The sequence below is a fragment of the Mytilus edulis genome, chromosome 4 (assembly GCF_963676685.1).
Source record: "Mytilus edulis chromosome 4, xbMytEdul2.2, whole genome shotgun sequence".
Taxonomy (NCBI): Eukaryota; Metazoa; Mollusca; class Bivalvia; order Mytilida; family Mytilidae; genus Mytilus; species Mytilus edulis.
Genome location: NC_092347.1, coordinates 41,150,143 through 41,170,366, shown reverse-complemented (window position 1 = coordinate 41,170,366; position 20,224 = coordinate 41,150,143). Strand labels below are relative to the sequence as shown.

At 31.4% G+C, this 20,224-nt stretch overlaps 1 protein-coding gene across 1 annotated transcript; it reads right to left on the bottom strand.

Annotated features, from left to right (window-relative positions):
* Nucleotides 1-413: 413 nt before the first annotated feature.
* On the bottom strand, nt 414-11,907 carry LOC139521876 (putative cytochrome P450 CYP13A4). The gene is made up of 13 exons (XM_071315550.1): nt 11,747-11,907; nt 10,351-10,447; nt 8,569-8,621; nt 8,008-8,104; nt 7,283-7,408; nt 6,849-6,937; nt 6,216-6,367; nt 5,761-5,888; nt 5,046-5,168; nt 4,333-4,479; nt 3,937-4,028; nt 3,502-3,645; nt 414-1,999 (listed from the first exon to the last, which is right to left on the bottom strand). Exons 1-13 carry the CDS (start codon nt 11,800-11,802, stop codon nt 1,753-1,755), a joined length of 1,551 nt encoding a protein of 516 aa, XP_071171651.1. The 5' UTR covers nt 11,803-11,907; the 3' UTR covers nt 414-1,752.
* Between the last annotated feature and the right edge of the window lie 8,317 nt (nt 11,908-20,224).

Sequence of the window (20,224 nt, the reverse complement as noted above, 5' to 3'; positions counted from 1 at the left end):
TATTTTATAGTGTGTCTTTCTATGTTGTAATGTCACGCCATTGTTGCAGGTTAGGTTGAAAATTGGCGACTATTAAAACGTTAAACCCGCTGCATTTGTTTCCACCTGTCCTAGTCAGGAACCAGTTGCTGTTCAGTTTTAGTTTGTTGATATTGTTCATAAGCGTTTCTTGTTTTACACTAGCTATATATGTATTGTCATTTTGGGGGCCTTCACAGCTTAATGTAAGGTGTGAGCCAGGGCTCCATGTTGAAGTCTGTACTTTTAACCTGTAACGGTTTACTTTTTATAAATTGTAATTTGGGATACAGAGTTGTCTCATTGGCACTCATACCACATCTTCTATATATATAAATAATCTACAATGGATGAACCTCTTGTTCTGCAATCCAAAAAACAAGCACAAAACTATATTCAAAATAACAACATTTTATTTTGCAATATTTTCGATATGTTTTTTTTACAAACAATAAATCAAAATAACAATTACAAGACTAGTTTAACAACTTGTAATATCATACATGATATATTTGGCAACACAAGTAAATAACAGCACTTTCTGGCAATAACAAATGCACTTTTTAAACACATTTTAATGCAAAATCGTTTGCAAGAAATAATATCTTCAATTTTGTGCAAATCGCTACACAAAAAAAGAATACTAATCGCATTTTCATCAGGTTATTTTAAATGCAGATTCATAAATATAAAATAAAATTTTAACAAATATAGCCAATAACAAAATAATAAATAAATAAAGGAAATAAATAAATAACATGCAACGTCATGGACCGGGTTATTTCTTTGGTGATTGACAAAATAATGTAATAGTGTAAAGCAAATTTTCTGAATGCTTAAACTTAGTACATTATGCTTAATTGATAAATAATAATTGGGCATGACGGATTTTCCATGGAAATTCGTTTGTAGGGAAAGTATGTCCCTTCAAACATTTGTAAAACGTGTGCAGATTTTCTAGTCAGAGTATAATATTAATTAAACGCAATTGCACAGCACATATTTCTTTGATTAACAGGGTAACAATTGTTTTATAAGGGATGCAAATACTATTCATATTTAAGGGCGCACATTTTAAAGCAAATAGTCTTTATCAGGAGAAAAATATAAATTGTCACAAATGTATCACAATAAAACAACAAAAGTCACAACTCTCTGGCAATAATGCTACCTAAAATTAATGAAATGAACATAATAAATAAAAATATCACTTAAAACCACAATGAAAAATCTAACATGAAAAAGAGTTTGTAGAATAGATGTAAAAATAAATACTTATATATCACAACCTTTTGCAGCGCTTGGAAAAAATAAATAGTTGAGCTTAATTCACATATATACACAACTTTCACCAACATCTTTCAATCCTTTTAACTGTATTTGAACTTCACAAACACACACTGTACACACGTTCACAACGCACATTTAATCTTTTTATATGTACAAAAGCGTTCATTACACACAAAAATAAATACACATGTAATCATACATACACAAATTTACACATGTAAAATATCTGTACATTTTGAAAGATTTCGTCCATCATACCCTAACTGAACACAAATGCGGTATTAAATGTCTGTACTATCACCCGAGACTCCGTTCGTGGCCTGAAGCATATGTCTATTTAGATGGAATATCCGTTGAGTCTTGTGGGAGGATTATGTCACCTTGTAGCTGCGTGGGAGCAGTTTGGGAAAAGTCATAACAAGATTATTCGGTATCGGCTCCTACCTATCGATGTTCTCGTAGTTTAACATTTACTTGAACACCATTCTTTGGCATAATTGTTGCCCCTTCCTGACAAACCATTGGAATGTCAAGTTTTTTGGACGGATAAAAACTGTACTTTTTGAATAACTTGACAATTGCCATTTTGCCTTCTAACTGTGCAAGTCGAAGACCAACACATGTCCTTGGACCCCCTCCAAACGGTAACCAAGCCATCGGATGTCTATTTTTACGTGCCTCTGGTGTAAATCTGTAATAAAAATTATATTGTTGTATAAATTTCGTATTTCAATTAAAAACACAGATCTGTTCAACAAATAATTTAATTACATGAAAATGTAGTAAAAGCAATACAAAAAACTAGCTCGATTTTTTTTTATATCCTTTCACAAGACGAACATAGTTTTAAGTGAGTAATATCTGTAAAGATACTGTGTTCGTACTTTTTGAATTAGGTATAATCAATGTCACTTTCTTGTTTCTTGTTTAATAAAGAGTGGTTGACTCCCAAGCAAGTGTTCTTCCCCCTCCCTCGCTTGAATCTGTCTAGTTAGAAGATGTGCACTATATTCTTCCGATGAACTATTTATTACTTTTATTTATGTTTATTAGATAAAACAAATGTGTTGACTGTCTGTGTTACCAATTGGTATTAGGGCAGTTTAAACGAAAGAAGTGCTTCATAGTAAAACAATGTAGTTATTCTATATTTTTTTTAACCAAAAGTCATGATCCTACTCAAACAATTTCTTTGCGACTTTATATTCAATAACAACCGGAGCCTTTTGTTCTTTATCACTAACTTCCTTAAACAGTATTGTTTATTCACAAAAGGCATAAATAAGTATCTATTTGAAAAGGCTTTTCCGTAAAACTAACACATTTCATTCACCGCTTTGTTTCGTTTAAACAAATTGTAAACATTGAATGAATATTTTATGATTGTCGCCTATGTACCAAGTAAGAAACTATACGCAATCCCCAGCAGTTCAATAAAAACAATAGAACAACCTTCAAATGGCATTTTTATTTATTTAACTTAGTAACGCAAAGGTCAACTAATGGCTCAGAACACACAGATAAGCGTTAAGATCCCCTGCAATGTTATATTCTCCCCGTAAGTTAAGGTCATTGTTAAACCTCAAATATGACTATTGTAAATTATAGTGAAACCAAATACAATAATCTATTGTCTTCTTCGTGGGAGGCTTAAATACTACGGAGTCTCTATCTATTTTTATGTTTTTATTTGGATTATTGATTATCATTGTAAATTTATACAAAAGATTTAAAGTTATTAAATATGCAGTTTTTCAATGATTTTAATAATATTTCCAATTTTTTTTTAAATCAAATTAACAAATATGTTGATCTGCTTATAATAACAAATTTCGGCGTATATTTTTCAGTGTTGAAAAATGCGGTTATTAGGTTAGTAAGTACATGGACACAGACATTTTTAAATCTATAATTCTGTATTCAATATATCAAAAACCACTCTTGAACGATTTTCTTTTTCTGACATCTATAATACCCAAAGTTAAGCGTAGAAATGTCAGTTTGTTAACAAGGAGCTAAACAAAAAACTCATCACAAATTCCAGGCTTTATAATTTGGTACGCAAGACATGCATCTTCTCAAGATGCAAAATTAACGCTAAATTAAAGTTACGAAGTGGAAGAGCATAAGGCCAGATATTTTTTTATATATCTTGCAAATTTTCAGAGTGTGCATACGTCGAAATGTAATTACCTTTCTGGTTTGAACTGTTCTGGATTATCTCCCCATATTTTTGGGTCGTAATGGATGTCCCAGACGTTCGCTTGAACAATCATTCCCGAGGGAATATTTATTCCTTGTACTTTTGATGGTTCCATACATTGTCTAGCTACAACCCTGTAAATAAAAATCGAATTTTAAGTTGCTTTCATTTGATATACACTATGTTTTTGTATCTTATAAAATTGCAATTTATGTTTAAAACTTAATATTCGTTTATTCTATTTTCTAACTCACCTGAAGAAGTACAGATTTATAATTTTTTACTAATGCCAATGTTATTTCGCTTTTTTTATGAAGCGCTTAGTGGTATTGTTGTTATTGAATAATGCGCTATGTACATTATTTTGGTACTAGTATACATTTTCTCTTTTATAAAAAGCAACAAATATTAATATCATTACTTACGTGCTTGCCAAAGGAAATTTTCTCAGGGTTTCGCACCAAACCATTTCAAGGTATTCCATTTTTGTAAGCGCATGGAAATCTGGTTGCTCTGTCTAAAAACATAGATGAAGTTAGAATTATAAAGTATACAAGCTAGGATGCAAAGCATTAGTCAAAAAAGGAAACTTTATTTCACGTTGAGTAAAACAAAGACGAAACTCTAAGCCTGCTTAAACGTACAAGAAGAAAAAATGTGTAGGGTCAGCATGGCATACTCGCAAATTAAATAAAAGGGATGCCTTGTACCATTTTATAGAACGACTAATCCAGATATGTTAATACTAAGGTTGACCTGTTTACGTAAAGAACAACATTTTCATTGAAACTGATAAAAAAAAAGTCAAACTTAAAACTTACTTCGTCTGGAAAATTTTCATCAATTTCCTCCTGTAATTTCTTTTGGACTTCCGGGTTTACCGCCATTTCGTACATAATATATGCCAATGTTGTACTGGTAGTTTCGTATCCAGCCAATAAAAATAATAAACACATTGCAGTAAGTTCCTGAAATAAAAATAGTTCAAAGTTATAGCACTTTGCATTTTTGAAACAGTGATTTATCCGTAATATGTCAGTAAGTCCAATAATATTTGAAAAGAGAGACAAAAAAGTTCATGTTTGATGTTATATGACAGTTATACTGTTTTGTTGGTTTTGCATCATATTTATAGTGTTACATTTACTTAACTTGAGACTATCAAAGTTTATTTTCGCGAAAAATTCTGTCTGAAAGTGTATTTTCCAAATTTTATTCAATACTTAAATAAATGAAACTCTATTTTCGATTAACTGTTATAATATATATCTTTATTTCTCAACAAACCAAATTACATTGTTATAGAGATATGTGAAGGATTCTTGTATATTTACCTTTACGCTTTTATTACAATTGAATAATGTTCTTCACTGCATTTAATGTGATTGAATTCGCCAATAATTAAAGACAAGTGCTTATCAATAAACGAAGACTCTAAATTAACTGATTGATTAATCCCTCAACTAAACATTTCGTTTCCATTGCAAAATATTGTGAAGATCTTTTAGTGTGACCTTGAATTACCGGAACTTACGTCATTTGTGAGGAACCTCTTTTTGACGACACTGTCGATGCTGTCGGCGTCATCTTCGCTGGTTTTTGCCGTTGGGTCAAACTCTGACGTCACCATTAGTTGTAATAAATCTACCCTGGATGCCTGTGAATAAATATTGATTCTTTATAAAATGCTTGTTATTTCAAACTCTCGTCAGTGAAGACAAATAATAACTCCTACGTCTGACAATCAATTCGATAATACTAGTGTCATCTATACCTCAATCTACCACGTGTTGCCAATTGATTCTCTTAGCTAAACAGTAACATACAAGATTTTATTAATTAATTACAAAATTGATCTCTTAGTGGAAAATTTTCACGATTTAATTGAGAAAGACACAACATTATCGTACATTCGTTTTCAATTTGTGTTACCGGAAACACCTACAACACGTAGTCTCTAAACTTAGATCATTTAAACATCAAATTAATCTGCTTTTTATAATTCTAAAACGAATTAAAATCAATTGGATTGTATTAGGCTGACGTAGTTTTACAAAACACTTATTGAAAACGTTTCAAAAGCGGCAGTTGGAAGCAGAGATGCCTTTTATTTGTGTCCTTGAAACTTGTAGTTAAACAAAGGGCGTGTTGACTTTTTTAAAATTGATTCACAAATTATCTTTTAAAAGTCTATGAAATCAGTAAAAGGTTTGTTTTAAAATATATTTTAAGTAAAAAACAATAAATACCTTTTTCGATTTCCTTTCTTTGACAATTCGTGCCATGTTGTCCTCTAACCAAAATACTGGATTAAAGGAGATATATCGGAGGATATTGTAGATTGAAATCCATAATGAGTGAAATGTTGGAAATACGACTGAAAAAGATCAATTTTGATATATATAATTACAAAAGTTAAATTCATAGGCTTGATCAGTACAAAATGAAAATTGTCTCCAAACATTTCAAATAATATCAATTCGACTTATTTAATGGAACCATTCATTTTGACCACATCTGACTATATGAGTCATTAGTTCAACAAATATTGCTAACTTAATGCTCAGAAGCCAATATGACATGAACAATATTGAAGATTTAGCAACGGTGCCAACAGATAGGATGGAATGGAAGGTGTACATCCAGTAAATATTACTCTACAAAAAACAATTTATAAAACTTGATGAATATACACTTTACTTACATCCCAACATGAACAATATAGGTCTCTTCGTTGTATCTTTGATAACATTTCGACAATTTTGTAGACACACATCGTCTTTACTTGTTAATGATTCTGATTTCAGCCCAAACCCACAATCAGCAATGGTATCTAGGGTTAATCGTTGAAATAATCTACAAATAACAATAAAATTGTGAATGAGAATTGCTTTAGAAAACTGATAATTTATGTAGGTAAGCTTCAAAACCAAGAGAATTTGAATCGAAGAAAATAAAGAAAGATAAACATTGATTTCCTGACTCGTATTTTTTATGTGTTAATCCTTATAACAAGTTCTCAGTACAAATAAACTCAAAGAAGTGTTTGACCTACTTGAATACTAATATGTAAACCAATTCCAATACTTATTCTATGTAGAGCGAAATTATTATGTAGTGCAAATCAATAAAAAAAAACTAAATCATTGGATAAGGATTGATCATGCGCTTATGAAGAGCAGACGATATTTAAACTGCGAATCCGCGGTTAATGTGAATTAATAAACTTTTGAAGTAGCGTAGCAAAAGAGACCTTACCACTGTTTCGGATTTTGTACGACCTTCAGACTACATTAGTAAGATTACACCTCTAGACTGCACAAGATGAAATACTTACTCGTACATATCAAAGTGTTGGTTGTCCATGCGTTTCTCTTCCACAATATCCATTAATTCGTTCACTCTTTTGTTAATTGTAGGCATCATCTAAAATGATAATTTAAATATGTGTCATCCATTTATAAATTGGGGGTAAATTAATGAGTTTTAAATGACTGTTTTACGAAAGCTTTGACTAATGACTTATTAATAAAAGTTGTTCTACTATTGCTGAGTATAAAACAGAAACTGAGGATTGTCAGATATGTTGTTCAAAGTGATAGCTGTTTATCATACCTTTCTACAAAAATGGTCTTTTTTTAGAATTTGAAAGTCAAATTAGCAATCTTATGGGTAATTAGTTTTTTAAAGATTTTTATAGATTATTTTGCTGTTTGATGTAGGTCCGACCTCAGATGTCCCTGTTTCCAGATAAATTTCAAAGCCACTTACGTCCTTCATTTTTGATGTACTGAATGCTGGATTTACAATAGACCGAAGACGACGCCATCTTTCTCCACGAGCAAAAAACATGTGAACATTTTCATCTTGATCAGGATCAACTTGAACTGGGTATACCTGAAAACAGAAATTCACTATATATTACATCCGCAAGAGTGCCTGTTTTAAACATTTTTTCGTTTGTATGATGTTCAAATACGAATATGTGTATACATGAGACAGAGTTATCGTTTGACTTATACTTTGTATGTTACTAATTTATATATACATATATCATTCTCAAATACAGTATGTTGTGTGTGTTCTGTTAATTTGATTGTATAACACATAACATAAATACAGAAGCATTTCAGTAAAATTGAGAATGGAAATGGGGAATGTGTCAAAGAGACAACAACCCGACCATAGAACAGACAACAGCAGAAGGTCACCAATAGGCGTCCTTCAGCTGACCCCTAAACAAATATATATACTAGTTCAGTGATAATGAATGCCATACTAAACTCCAAATTGTACACAAGAAACTAAAAAAAAAAGCAACGACAAACAGAGTTTCGTTGTTAATTCCAGTAAAAGTGATTGTGCATGTCTTTGTATCTACTTTGTACTAAATATTTCAGTTTCAATTTTTCAATGAGACGTTAATGTGCGACTGGACAGCTTCTGAATTGGTCAGTATCTTTAATTCAATTTGAATACAAACTAATTCTTCTTACCTTTCTTGCATGAAAATTTTTAAACTGCTTTACGAACACTTCCTGTAAAAAGTCCATATCACTAGATACGATGACTGGTGTTGGTCCTTCGAAGTATCTGCAAGGAGCAAAGAAATATAAATGTAGATTAAGCAGACGACAACAAAAATTTACTTAAAATCATTGATATTGCAATGTGTATATATACGATTTTTATCATCTTAATTTGAAAATTTTATAATTACACACGATGGTGTTGTTACGGAAACTACAGCTGTGGTTGGAATGATCAAGCGTAGTGTTTCGTTATCGGTTTTCTGATACCGTTTGATTAAAAAAAGTTCTTAATGAGTTTTTTTCTAGCACTGCATAATCCCGATTTTTTTTGTATAGCTTTCCGATTTTAATTAGCAAGGGCTTTTTTACTCCTTTTTCTTGTATTAGTCTGTTTGATGTATTTCATTTAACTATATTTGAATTATTTTAAATTACACATTTCTCTCTTATCTGGTTCCAAATTACATATTAAATAAAAAAATCTGTTCCCAAATTACATAAATAAAAAAAAAGATGTTGACTTACCCATATGTTTTTCCGTAAATTTTACACCAGTTTTGGAATGAAATATATAATGGCTGAAAAATTAAATAATAAAACAATGTTCAATTGATTTATTTAAAGCATATTTATCACTGTAATACATCTCAATTAATTGATAAACATGTAAACTATTTTATCAATAACGTATATTGATGATATCTCAGAATTTGCAGACAGATATTTTAAATTGTGAATAAATATTTGCGGTTTGTTTGATATCTCTTCATCATAACAAAAAGAAATATGTTAAACTAAATGATATGAAGTTTGATGTTTTTCATTAAAAGCGATATTTTGTTGATGAACTAAGCACAGTGTCACTACGCACTAGTTCATATCGAGACCTCGAATAAGGTTAAGGACCACCAAAATTCAGTAGTTTAAATTGAGACCATGGGAAAAGGTCCCCTACTAACAGACATAATCTTCCAGTGAACCTAGAAATTGTTTACGCTTTGGAGGTCCTAAAATGGTTTAACAATACATTGTATCTTGTAAGGGTTCTGGTTTTCTTTCCTTCGTAAGTCTAGGTATTAACTTGGTAGTAAATATTCGCTTGCTTTAGCTTAATGGAAGCATGAGTTTTAATATTTAACGAAATAAACTCAGTATATTTGTCTTATAAGCAAAGATTGAAATCAGGAATAAAAATCAAGAGTTCAGTCCTTTTGCCTTATAATTTAAAATCTAAATGTATCATACATGGTTTATAAATATATCTAAATGTTCCCATTTAAATATTTAACTCTCGGTGCTTTCTCATATAATTTCCGTTATCAATGACTAGACCTTAATCACAAATGAAAATCCCCGGCAGATTTTGTATCTAATTTTGTCTCTTTTTCGTTAGATCTATTCCTATTAGGTCATAATGTAACAAAAATATACATTTAAAGCGTTAAAACCTCAAAGACATCACAGATTTTACAGCCATTTAAGGACTTTTCAATATGCAAAAATAAAATATAACCCGCTGGCAGCCTTTATTCTTGTACAATAAGTTAACGATAAATTCCCTATTTTAAGCAAAATTGACAGAAAATTACTCATCAATATAGAATGTAACACAGTACCAAAATTTAAATTTTCATTTCAAGTTTCCGTATATAACATGTTATAACTAAGTGATTTACGCCCTACAATACTATGCCCTTAAATTTCTTTAATTTTTGTCATAAATATAGAAATTAAACGTTAAAATGTGACTCGTTAAGGACCAATACAGCAACAAGACACATTTAAATCCTCAAATGTATAAAGGGCTTTGTTAATGAGAATATCTATTTGTTCAGGATATCCTATTAATTTGAATGTACTGTGTATTATCAAATAGTCTAGTTTGACCTAAACGGTATGTATTCAGTAAGTGCTTCCGTATGTTGGTCCTATCAGCATTTAGTCGGTTTTTTTCATTCATGTTTTTTCACTACATATGTATATGCGTGTGTGTGTCTAGAAACAGCAGCTGCGTTATCAAGTAGATAAATTTATGTAGTCTGATTGGTTTAAAGGGTGTTTTTAAATGGTTTAAATCTTACAATTCATTTTACGTTAATAGATGCATGTTATTTGATATATAGATAAATATAATATCGTAATATAATAAACAATTTCATTATCTACTTAAAAGTCCTTGATAAATATGAATATATATTTCACTTAGAGTGATTTGAACCCAACATCATGTATTATAGATGTATAATAAACATCCGTTATAACAATACTACCACGTGTAGCCCAAAAAAAGAATTATATAAAACTTACCCGCCACAGAAAGTATAACAGATTTCCAAACAGAAAGTTAGGCTCTGGGCCTGGTAGACCCAGTTCTTTGAAAATGGTCATTTGCTGACGTCTCTGTCTGAAAATTAAACAGAGGAAAATAAATATTAAAACAGACCAACAAATTGATGCACTAAGAAATTCTTAACACCATAACAAGTCATCTTTAGGCCATATTTGAAACTATTAATGCTTGTCAAATACATATATGTTTTCCAGTATAAAAGCTAAAACGTATTTAACAGACAAATTATTAGAATCGTTCAAGTTCGCTTTTAACCGAGAAAGATTCCCGAACTTCTGGTGTCATGTATAGTATGAATTTGGAAGAAGGTCTTTACAGAAACATAAGAAGGCACTGTAATCGGTTTCATAGTTTATAATACTTAACGAATAGTTATTAGTACTATTAACTGTTTGTAGGAGTAACAACATTTTAAAACTACATGTACATGAATAGTACATATTTCATGCGTCAGCGGAAAAGTATATATGGTCTTACAAGAAGGAAATAGTAGTAGCGGTTAAAGATTGTTAAGTTGGTTAGTAAGAGTGCATTTTAAGAGTGTTTTACTAACATAACTTCATTTACTTACAACTTATTATAAAAATGTTAAATACAATTATTTTTACACTAAATTGATAGTAAATATTAGAAAAATGTGGTTTGATAATATTGATGATAATCCTAGCTTTGCCTTCTAATACAGTATACGTTGTTTGTGTCAATGCCATTTACAATTTTCTCTTATAATTTATTTGTTTGCAGTGAGCATTTCACGAGTTCTCTTTACTGAAGACCATTGCAACTATGCTTAAGAAGGTTCAGTATGTGGTATGTTGCAAGACAAACAAATGTTTCCCTTACATGTGACCAACACTCAACCAATAATCTCACTTTGTTAATAATAGTTAAGTTATGATATCGAAATCATGAAATCATCAACACCAATTAAGTGAATAATCTGATTTTTAAGCATTCAAAGGGCAAAGTAAAATGTGGTATTGCATATTAGATAAATGAGCAAACAAATTACCTCTTAAGCAGACGTATTGGTAAATTGAGTTTAGTAGCTTCATAATTGCATATGCAGACGTTACCTGTCTGTTTATCTATAGCCTTTTTCCAATACATGTGCATTAACATGATGCTTGCGGAACAAATGTAAATAAATAAACTTTTAGACGATATGGGAAAATTTATTCAATCTGCGTATACGGAAAATAATAAGTTAATGTATATATATATATGTTTCAAATTAAGCGGATTTAACAGATTCTTCACGGTTTTTATATTAAAATAAATTACGGTAAAATACCGCTAGACACACGTGGTTTGTGATAAATATAATAATATAAAAATGAAATCTACACTTACCTGTAAAATATAATGAAGGAAATAATCACAATTGCAAGTAGTAATTCTGTTAGCATTTTATTGTTCTCTGAATAATAGCAAAAAAATAATCCTTTCAATAAGTAAATGTATATTTTAAATTTTTCAATGAATACCCGTTAAATGATATGACGATTGAATATATTTGCTTTTAGTACCTCTTAATATATACTTACTAACCAATCAGTATTGGTAAGTACGATTTAAGGGGAGGATCTTAGAAGTGTCGTGTGTAGGGGTATAATAAAATTGATCAATCGCGGTTCAGGTTTTATTACGAGTGTTAATTTATGTTTTTATCAATGGTATTTTACAATTCATTCAATACTAGAAAAAATCAATATACTCTCGGAAGCATGTGGCTTGTAACATCTAAGTAGGCTTGAGTTAAAAGATAATACGCTAAATGAAAAATCAGTTGGTTTGTTAAGTTTATTAATGGGTGGTAAAGCGAATGTCATATTTCAGTTATAAATGAGAATTTAATGGCAACTGATCATTAAAATATACACTTTAAAAGACGGTGGATTTAAGAAATGATTTTATCAGCGTCTTCACTGATGATTTACTTTTTCATGAACAAAAACCTCTTTCCACTCAATTAACCCCTAAAATCAAGTAAGCTTAGAGAAAAGAGTTACATAAATGCATTACGACTGTTTAATCTTAAGAAGATTAGATGCTGTCTGTCTTTTTTACGTGTAGCAAAAATGAAAAGAATACGAAGAATGTCTTAATTTGATTGCTTATAAATCTTTTACATAATATTTATCAAAAAAAAAAAAAAAAAAAAAGGAATAAAAAAAAGGGCATTTAAGTACAGCAAGGATATATATTTACTTTTTGTTTAATAAAAAGAAAACGTAATAAAAATAAATTAGCATTGTAAAAATCACTACCACAGGTAAAGGGTCGGGGTGTTGCTCTCACAAACATGTCTTACATTCCATTCCACACACTGTAAAATTCTGTCCCAAGTATAGAGTCTGTTATTACGTATAGAAGTAGTTGTTTATTCTGTTTATTCTGTTTATTCTGTTATTCTCGTTTTAATTCTTTACGCTTTGCTATTGTGACTACTTGTTAATCCTACTTTACGATATTGTCTCTGCATGTTGCTCGTTGTTGAAGATCGAACGAATACCTACTTCTCCTTACTTTTAAAAATGAGGGTTGAGGGGGAAGGGGTTACCTTCATACCACCGTGTGTGTCTTTTGGTTCACATGGGGTTTTTGTTTCTGATTAGTTGCGTAGTAATCTTTGTAAAAATAAGGTATAAGGCGAGAAAGATAGCCGTTGTAAAATAAATAATAGTTGCACAAAACAATGTGCATATAAGAATTAGTAATAGATAAAACATAATCCAAAGAACTAAGGTTGCAATGGAATATTAGGACTACTTTTATAGAATATTGTTTCAAGTAGAATATCATATATAAAAAAGAAGATGTGGTATGATTGCCAAATGTTTGCACTTGGTTGCGCATTTTGTCTAACAAATGCTTTAATTCAAATATACCATACTGTTGCAATGTGATTAAAAATATATATGATGAACAACTCTGTGCATCGATTATATCGCTTGAAGTTCCAACATTTTTCTGGCGCTAATTTACAAATCCAATATAGTTTCGATAGGTCGGAAAGACAAAATCAGAGGGCATTTAAGATTCGGAAGTGCTTAATTTACTATTCAAAAGTTTTGTCCGGTGGTAAAATGAGTCCCTGGATTTTTTTTCTAGATAAGCTAATAAATGGTCTTATTTTTTCTTTTTCTTATATTGAAATGGCATCGTTAATTTATTTTCGACATGTGATGTTTGAAAGTTCTTTTGGGACAACTCGCCTCTCTTTGTTTATCACTTAAATTTAAATGGATAAAATTATGGATCTTTTGGGACCTTTGTACTCACCAAATTCCTACCCTTCATTTATTTCAAATGACCAAACATAAAAAAACAATTTCTCAGTACTCGGGTATCATAAAGACAAAATAAGTCCAAATAGTTCAACCATTAATAATAACAGTATCATGATGAATTGTGGTCCGTCGTATGATGCTTGTAGTCCAATAGAGATTTGTCAATGTATTATATTCATTTACAAGATTAAAACATTTGTTTCCTACGTTTAATTTGATCAAATAGATATTACATGATTCAAAGCCAACTGAGAATGCAGTACTTGGAAATATGCAGCAATAAAATGGTAAGTATTGACATTTCCATTGATTTTTAACACTTATCCTGAGTGGGCATTCGGGGTATGCAATGAAATAGGCATGGGGAACAAACTTGGTATGTCAAAGATAACTTTGTAATTTTTTGCGGTATTGTGTAGGCTTCAAATACACGACTGCATATAAAAACTAGGTTGAATAAATAAAAGGGGGAGTTTCACCATAATTTTGCGCAGATTAAACACAATTGAAGATTTTAATTTTATACTGGAAACAATTATCATCATGCATAATGCACACAAGCGGACATCATTTGTTTTAGTAAACGGGGCATACGTGAAGGGCTGTTTGTATTTTCTAAATCAGGACGTTTATCAGAGCTTGTTGTTTTTAATAATTTTTTTTGCTATTTGAGAAATTAGCGGTCGTAGTAGATCTATCGCAGTCTTTGTTAAATTTATTTTAAACTTTGGCCATTTAGACCGTGTCATCATGTATAGGCATGTTTACAGCCTGACGATGTCTTTCGTATTTCAGTTTCGGTCGATTGCTTTCTACTAGTAATTGAAAATTATCCTAAAAAAAAAAAAATTGAAAAGCATAGAAAATGTAATAATTTAGTGTAGCGTACATAATGCATCTCTTCTTATATTCCTACCTATAAAGTCGACCATAAATATTCCCAAAACTATCTACATTACAATATAAATAAAAGAGGTCTCAATTCTTACTTTAACTTTAATTAATACTGAAATATTAAATTACATAAATATGAATTTTACTGATCTGTTCTTTATCACAAAATATAACAACTTTATTGCATAAAGAAACGTAGTAGGCGGACGGATATATGTTTTTTTTATTGTTATTATTGTAGACCATTTCACTCCGAGGAATGATCATCTGGCTCAAGCAAATATTGATGTTTGATGAAGGCATTTACTTACTCTTTCTAATAACATTAATCAATTGACTTATTGGGTTGTTCTATTTTAGAATAGCTAGACGTGGAATCGTTAATGGTTAAATAAATCCGATATCGACCGTTCATCTCCATCGTGAATTCTTACTTCCTGTTTTCATTTCCTTTTTAATCCGTCTTTTATTTACAGTTGTTTTCACTTTGGGACACCCACAATTCACAAGAGCATTTAATAGCGGATATACTTTTGATTGATCGATTGATTGTTAGTGTATAACGCCACTTTCCTCTCAACTATGTGACTCTTGGCTATACCATGGCGTCCATTTTGTATTGATGGAAGAATACGGAGAGAACAACCAACACAGGAAATCGTAGCTAACCAAGATCGGCGACAAACGCACCTGCACTGGAACACTAGAAATCCTAGCTAACCAAGATCGGCGACAAACGCACCTGCAACGGAACACTGGAAATCCTAGCTAACAAAGATCGGCGACAAACGCACCTGCAACGGAACACTGGAAATCCTAGCTAACCAAGATCGGCGACAAACGCACCTGCAACGGAACACTGGAAATCCTAGCTAACCAAGATCGGCGACAAACGCACCTGCAACGGAACACTGGAAATCCTAGCTAACCAAGATCGGCGACAAACGCACCTGCAACGGAACACTGGAAATCCTAGCTAACAAAGATCGGCGACAAACGCACCTGCAACGGACCACTGGAAATCCTAGCTAACCAAGATCGGCGACAAACGCACCTGCAACGGAACACTGGAAATCCTAGCTAACCAAGATCGGCGACAAACGCACCTGCAACGGACGGTGTTTGAACTCACAAGCTCACTATGGACGGGCTAGTGATTGCTGTTTATGATTTGCTTAGTCAGACCACTCGGCAATCGAGACCCTTGCGAATATACAAATGGACAAGTACAAACAAATTTTAGTTAATCGCAAATTTACAGATTTAACATTGTTTGGCTGTTATTTATACAAATTATATATACAGAATGTGTTTTCAGCCTTGTTTCACCATCACTGGTGATCCGATAGATTAAAATCTCATTCGTTCAGACGTACCTTTAATATAATTATTTCTGTGACTGCATTCTACATAAATTTGGAGGATCCTCTGCGATAGACAATCCAGCTGATCTGTTATAATCCATCTTTATGCCTTGTATATAATGAACTGTGTTACGATGCATGATAAAAACTGACGAGGAAGGATAACATCCGGTCACAGAAAGCTTTATTTTTGTGAAGCATAGGGGCCGAGTGGTCTAGCGTGTCGGATACAGTGCAAGGCGATTTGGTGCCGCGATATCTCAGTAGAATGAGTTTTTTTTTTTATAGTTTGTGGTGTTGTTGTTGTCTTCTTTGTTCCCTCGGTATATTAATATATACTGTTTGGTTGCTATACATTCTAGTGTGCTTAATAGTCAAAATTGTGTCGGAAAACTATACGATCCCAAAATACATTTTACAACTACATATATTAACATAATATTGACATATTTTTTGTTTATTTTTCAAAATTGCACGAAATATAATTATAAAACAGAAATACTGGGATTCGGAAACAAGAAAAACTTATTCATAAATCTGTCTCCCTTTGCTTTACAATAAGTCAAGTAAATAGGAGGGTCTGGATGGGTTCTTCATATTTCTGCCGTTATTTCTTTTCTTCATAAAAGTTGCCCATTGTTCCCTATTCTTAATTTTTTTTATCGAATTTTCTTTATACTTTATTTTTTTCGTCCATTTTGTACATTTGACTAAACCCATCCAGACCCTCAAATTTCATTCTACACGAGATATCACGTCGACATTCTAGTGCAACTTCTTTCAAACGTTTTTGATAACACCCATTATCGTATGACATCATAAGAGTGAAATGACCGGATTTATTTCTCATCAGAAATATCGGGATTTTTATAATTGACAAGGAAATCACGATTTTGCATTGCAACCCCTCTCAACTATGTGACAATGATAAGGGAAAGGTCAGTTTTCTCGGAAGCTCATATGTCAGCAGTTGATATCATACATGTATGTGGAATTTATAAGTACACAATGGGTATTGTATATGTGTATTGTCACACGTATCTTTAACAGGAAAAAAACTTGAACATTGCATAATAAATTTGTATAAAAATTGTTGTATTATCCATATATGGTTTTTGTTTATATACATGTAGAGTTTACATTTATTCAATTAAAAATTAACTGAAATGTTAAAATATGAGTTTTGCCTTTTAAGATTTTTATAAGAAATAGTATATTTCACCGGAAATGTTTCTAGTATAAGTAAACACAAGTTTTCACATAGCTTAAATTTTCAGGAAGATTTATTATACTAAGAAAATGTATAACATATTTACCTTGACTTATTTCTTTTACCTTGAACGAAATTTCTAAATTGATTGAAATGATTACAAGTGCGAAGAAATACGTTTAAAAGAAAAGACATATTGTTGTCTCTCCTTGGCATATTTTTTTATATATTATCCTTGAAAGCATTCTTGATATATAAATAACAAGTTTATCTGCTACTGAGTCCATAATCCTACTGGCAGTGGCAGGGATGACATGAGAGAGGGTCTTAACTGGGTACCTCTCATTTCTATATTCTTAATTGTTTCTGCCTTTATCACCCTGTTTTTTTTTTTTTTATTCTTTGCCCATTATTCTGTATTCTTAAATTTCAATATCCTGAGTTATAATTTTTCATTTTTCTCTCTACATCTTTCGCGCATTACTCTGCACTGTTTGCCCTTTAATCTGTATTCTGTAGATCCCAACCAGACTCTCATGTGATGATATATTGGTTTTTCATTTCTGTATAAGTTATCTCTATCCAGTACAAAAATAAAACCACTATCTAGTGCAAACTGTGTGAAGAAAGTTGTGCGAAAAATATTAGAAATGCTATCGAGAATAAAAATAGCACCCATAAGAGAAACTTTTATATGTCGTGTTTATGTGTTTTTTGGGGTCATTGAACAAGATAGTTGCTATAATATTCAGTTTTCAAGCATATTACAATATAATCTAAACTAATATATTCTAAAACCAAATGACATATGCAGTGAAAGAGGTTGCAAAAACCTAATGATGGCAACTGCTAACATTGCGAAAATAATTGTATATAGTTCTAGATTACTTATTCGTTACACAAGTGCGTCACTGTGTGTGCTGTTATCGCCGATGGAAGATGTTCGTTGTTGTTCTAAGGTTTGCATGTAGTGTCGACTATTATATTATTTGTTTGTACGTTTGTCTGTGATTTGTGTTCCTGCTTGTGTTTGTGTTGTATTTCTGTCACATAATGTTGTCATTTAAGCGATGTTTGTTTAACATAGTCATTCAAGTAGGAGGTTCGGCTAGCCACATAACCCAACATTTGTACCAAGTCAGGATTATAATAGTTGTTATATAATAGTTCGTTTCTATGAATGTTGGTGTTTGTTTTTGTTGCACTGTCTTCCTGTTGTTCCTTTGTTTTCCTATGATAGTCGATGTGTTTCACTTGGTTTAAGTTTGTAACCCGGATTTGTTTTCTCGCAATCGATTTATGACTTTTAATCAGCAGTATACTACTGTTGCCGTTATTTAAACGGCTTGTTTATAGATATTTTATATGATTTTCAAATAAGAAATTGTCAAGCAAATCTCGTTAGACAGAAGGTACATGTAACTGTTTCTAAAAAATATTCCACCTCTTATAACTTAGTATCCATGATTTTGATTGGTCATTGCTTGAGTTGTGTTGGTTTTTCGTTTATTTGCTTTTATAATTATAATTGCCGAGAGAATATGCCACTATTTTTTGTATGTCATTTTATTTGCCAACACAAATATGTCTTTTTTCCTCGAGAAAACGTTTGATCATTTCTGCCTCAATAAACACATTTTTATATGTTAAACTTCAATTATCTGAATAATTCTAAAATGTATGTATTGGTAAACGTATTATTTTTGAAAGTATAGTAAGAAAAGCTGTTCAATTTTATTGAATATACATGAAAAAAATTGTTTGCGCTGATCAATACCCCTTTCAAAAGTAAGGAGATATTACAGATAATGTGAGCACACAGAACCCCGATCCATTCCATCTTTTACTAAAATGTTACATTTTAAATTGCGGATTTTCATGTGTGTTAAAAATGTCATAAGAATATTATGTCCAATAACTTATTTTACTAATAATTCCTCATCTTTTCGTGATTTCATATGTGGCACATCCGACCTCGCCCATAATGCATTGGAATACTGGTTTCAATGTGATGAATATTGAATATAAGTAATATTTCAGCAACGCATTTGTGGCCGAGGGATGGCGCCACTAATAATCTTGCTCAGAAAAAGTATAATAAATTTTGCAAAATTATGCTAAAAATCTGATTTTCTCGAAATTCACCTATATTATTGACGTCACAAATACATCACTTAATTAAGACGCAGATAGTTCGTTACAATCTTAATTTCTATCTGAAACAATCGGATATTAGTATTAGGGGTTTCTTAAACTCCTTTCGAATGTTAAGCTTATCATCGCTATTGATATTTGTTTAAATACATGTATATCATCTACATAAAATATTCATCGGTTATATTCAGTCAGTCCGAAAAGATCAAGAAATCAATTAAAAAATCATTTAGAGCACTAATAAGATAACCTAGTTATATAAATGCACTCGTCATGTGTTTCTTGAATAACATACTTCCGGTTCATTTAAGATGGAAAGATGGATAAAACGTTTGGCAGCATACACCTCAAAAGGACCTACATGTACAAGGATAGCAAAATTGTCTTAAACGAAAATTAAATGAAATATTTGACACTGGACGAAAGAAAAGCAACAAATATGCGAAAACGAAACTGAAGCTTCTATTAGACCAACAACCGGTGCTGCTGCTTATTAGTCTTACACGGAAGTGGGTCAATGGCAGCATTTTGTCAACAAGCAATGTTACGGAAAGTAATCATGATAATTTTGCACGATAAATGCTTTTACGGGAAGTAATGATACGCACAATAAATGGAGTTTTTTACGGAAAGTAATGATATCCACAATAAATGGAGTTTTTTACGGAAAGTAATGATATGCACAATAAATGGATTTTTTTACGGAAAGTAATGATAATTTATGCACAATAAAACAATTTACAGGCAGTAATGATATGCACGAAAATGTTTTTACGGGAAGTAATGATATGCACGATAAATGCTTTCTTTCTGATTGTTTATACCATAATCTAACAAAATCATGGTTTTACTCGCCCACACACAAGTAGAGCACTAACATTTTAAGTGGACTTTTGTGTGAGTAGAACTTCGTAAT

What these genes read in the sequence shown, in the direction of transcription:
- LOC139521876 (XM_071315550.1), bottom strand. Translation starts at nt 11,802, where the DNA reads ATGCTAACAGAATTACTACTTGCAATTGTGATTATTTCCTTCATTATA. An exon ending in TCCTTCATTATATTTTACAG is followed by an intron (nt 10,448 to 11,746) that starts GTAAGTGTAGAT and finishes TTTAATTTTCAG; the next exon opens with ACAGAGACGTCAGCAAATGA. An exon ending in TGTTATACTTTCTGTGGCGG is followed by an intron (nt 8,622 to 10,350) that starts GTAAGTTTTATA and finishes TTAATTTTTCAG; the next exon opens with CCATTATATATTTCATTCCA.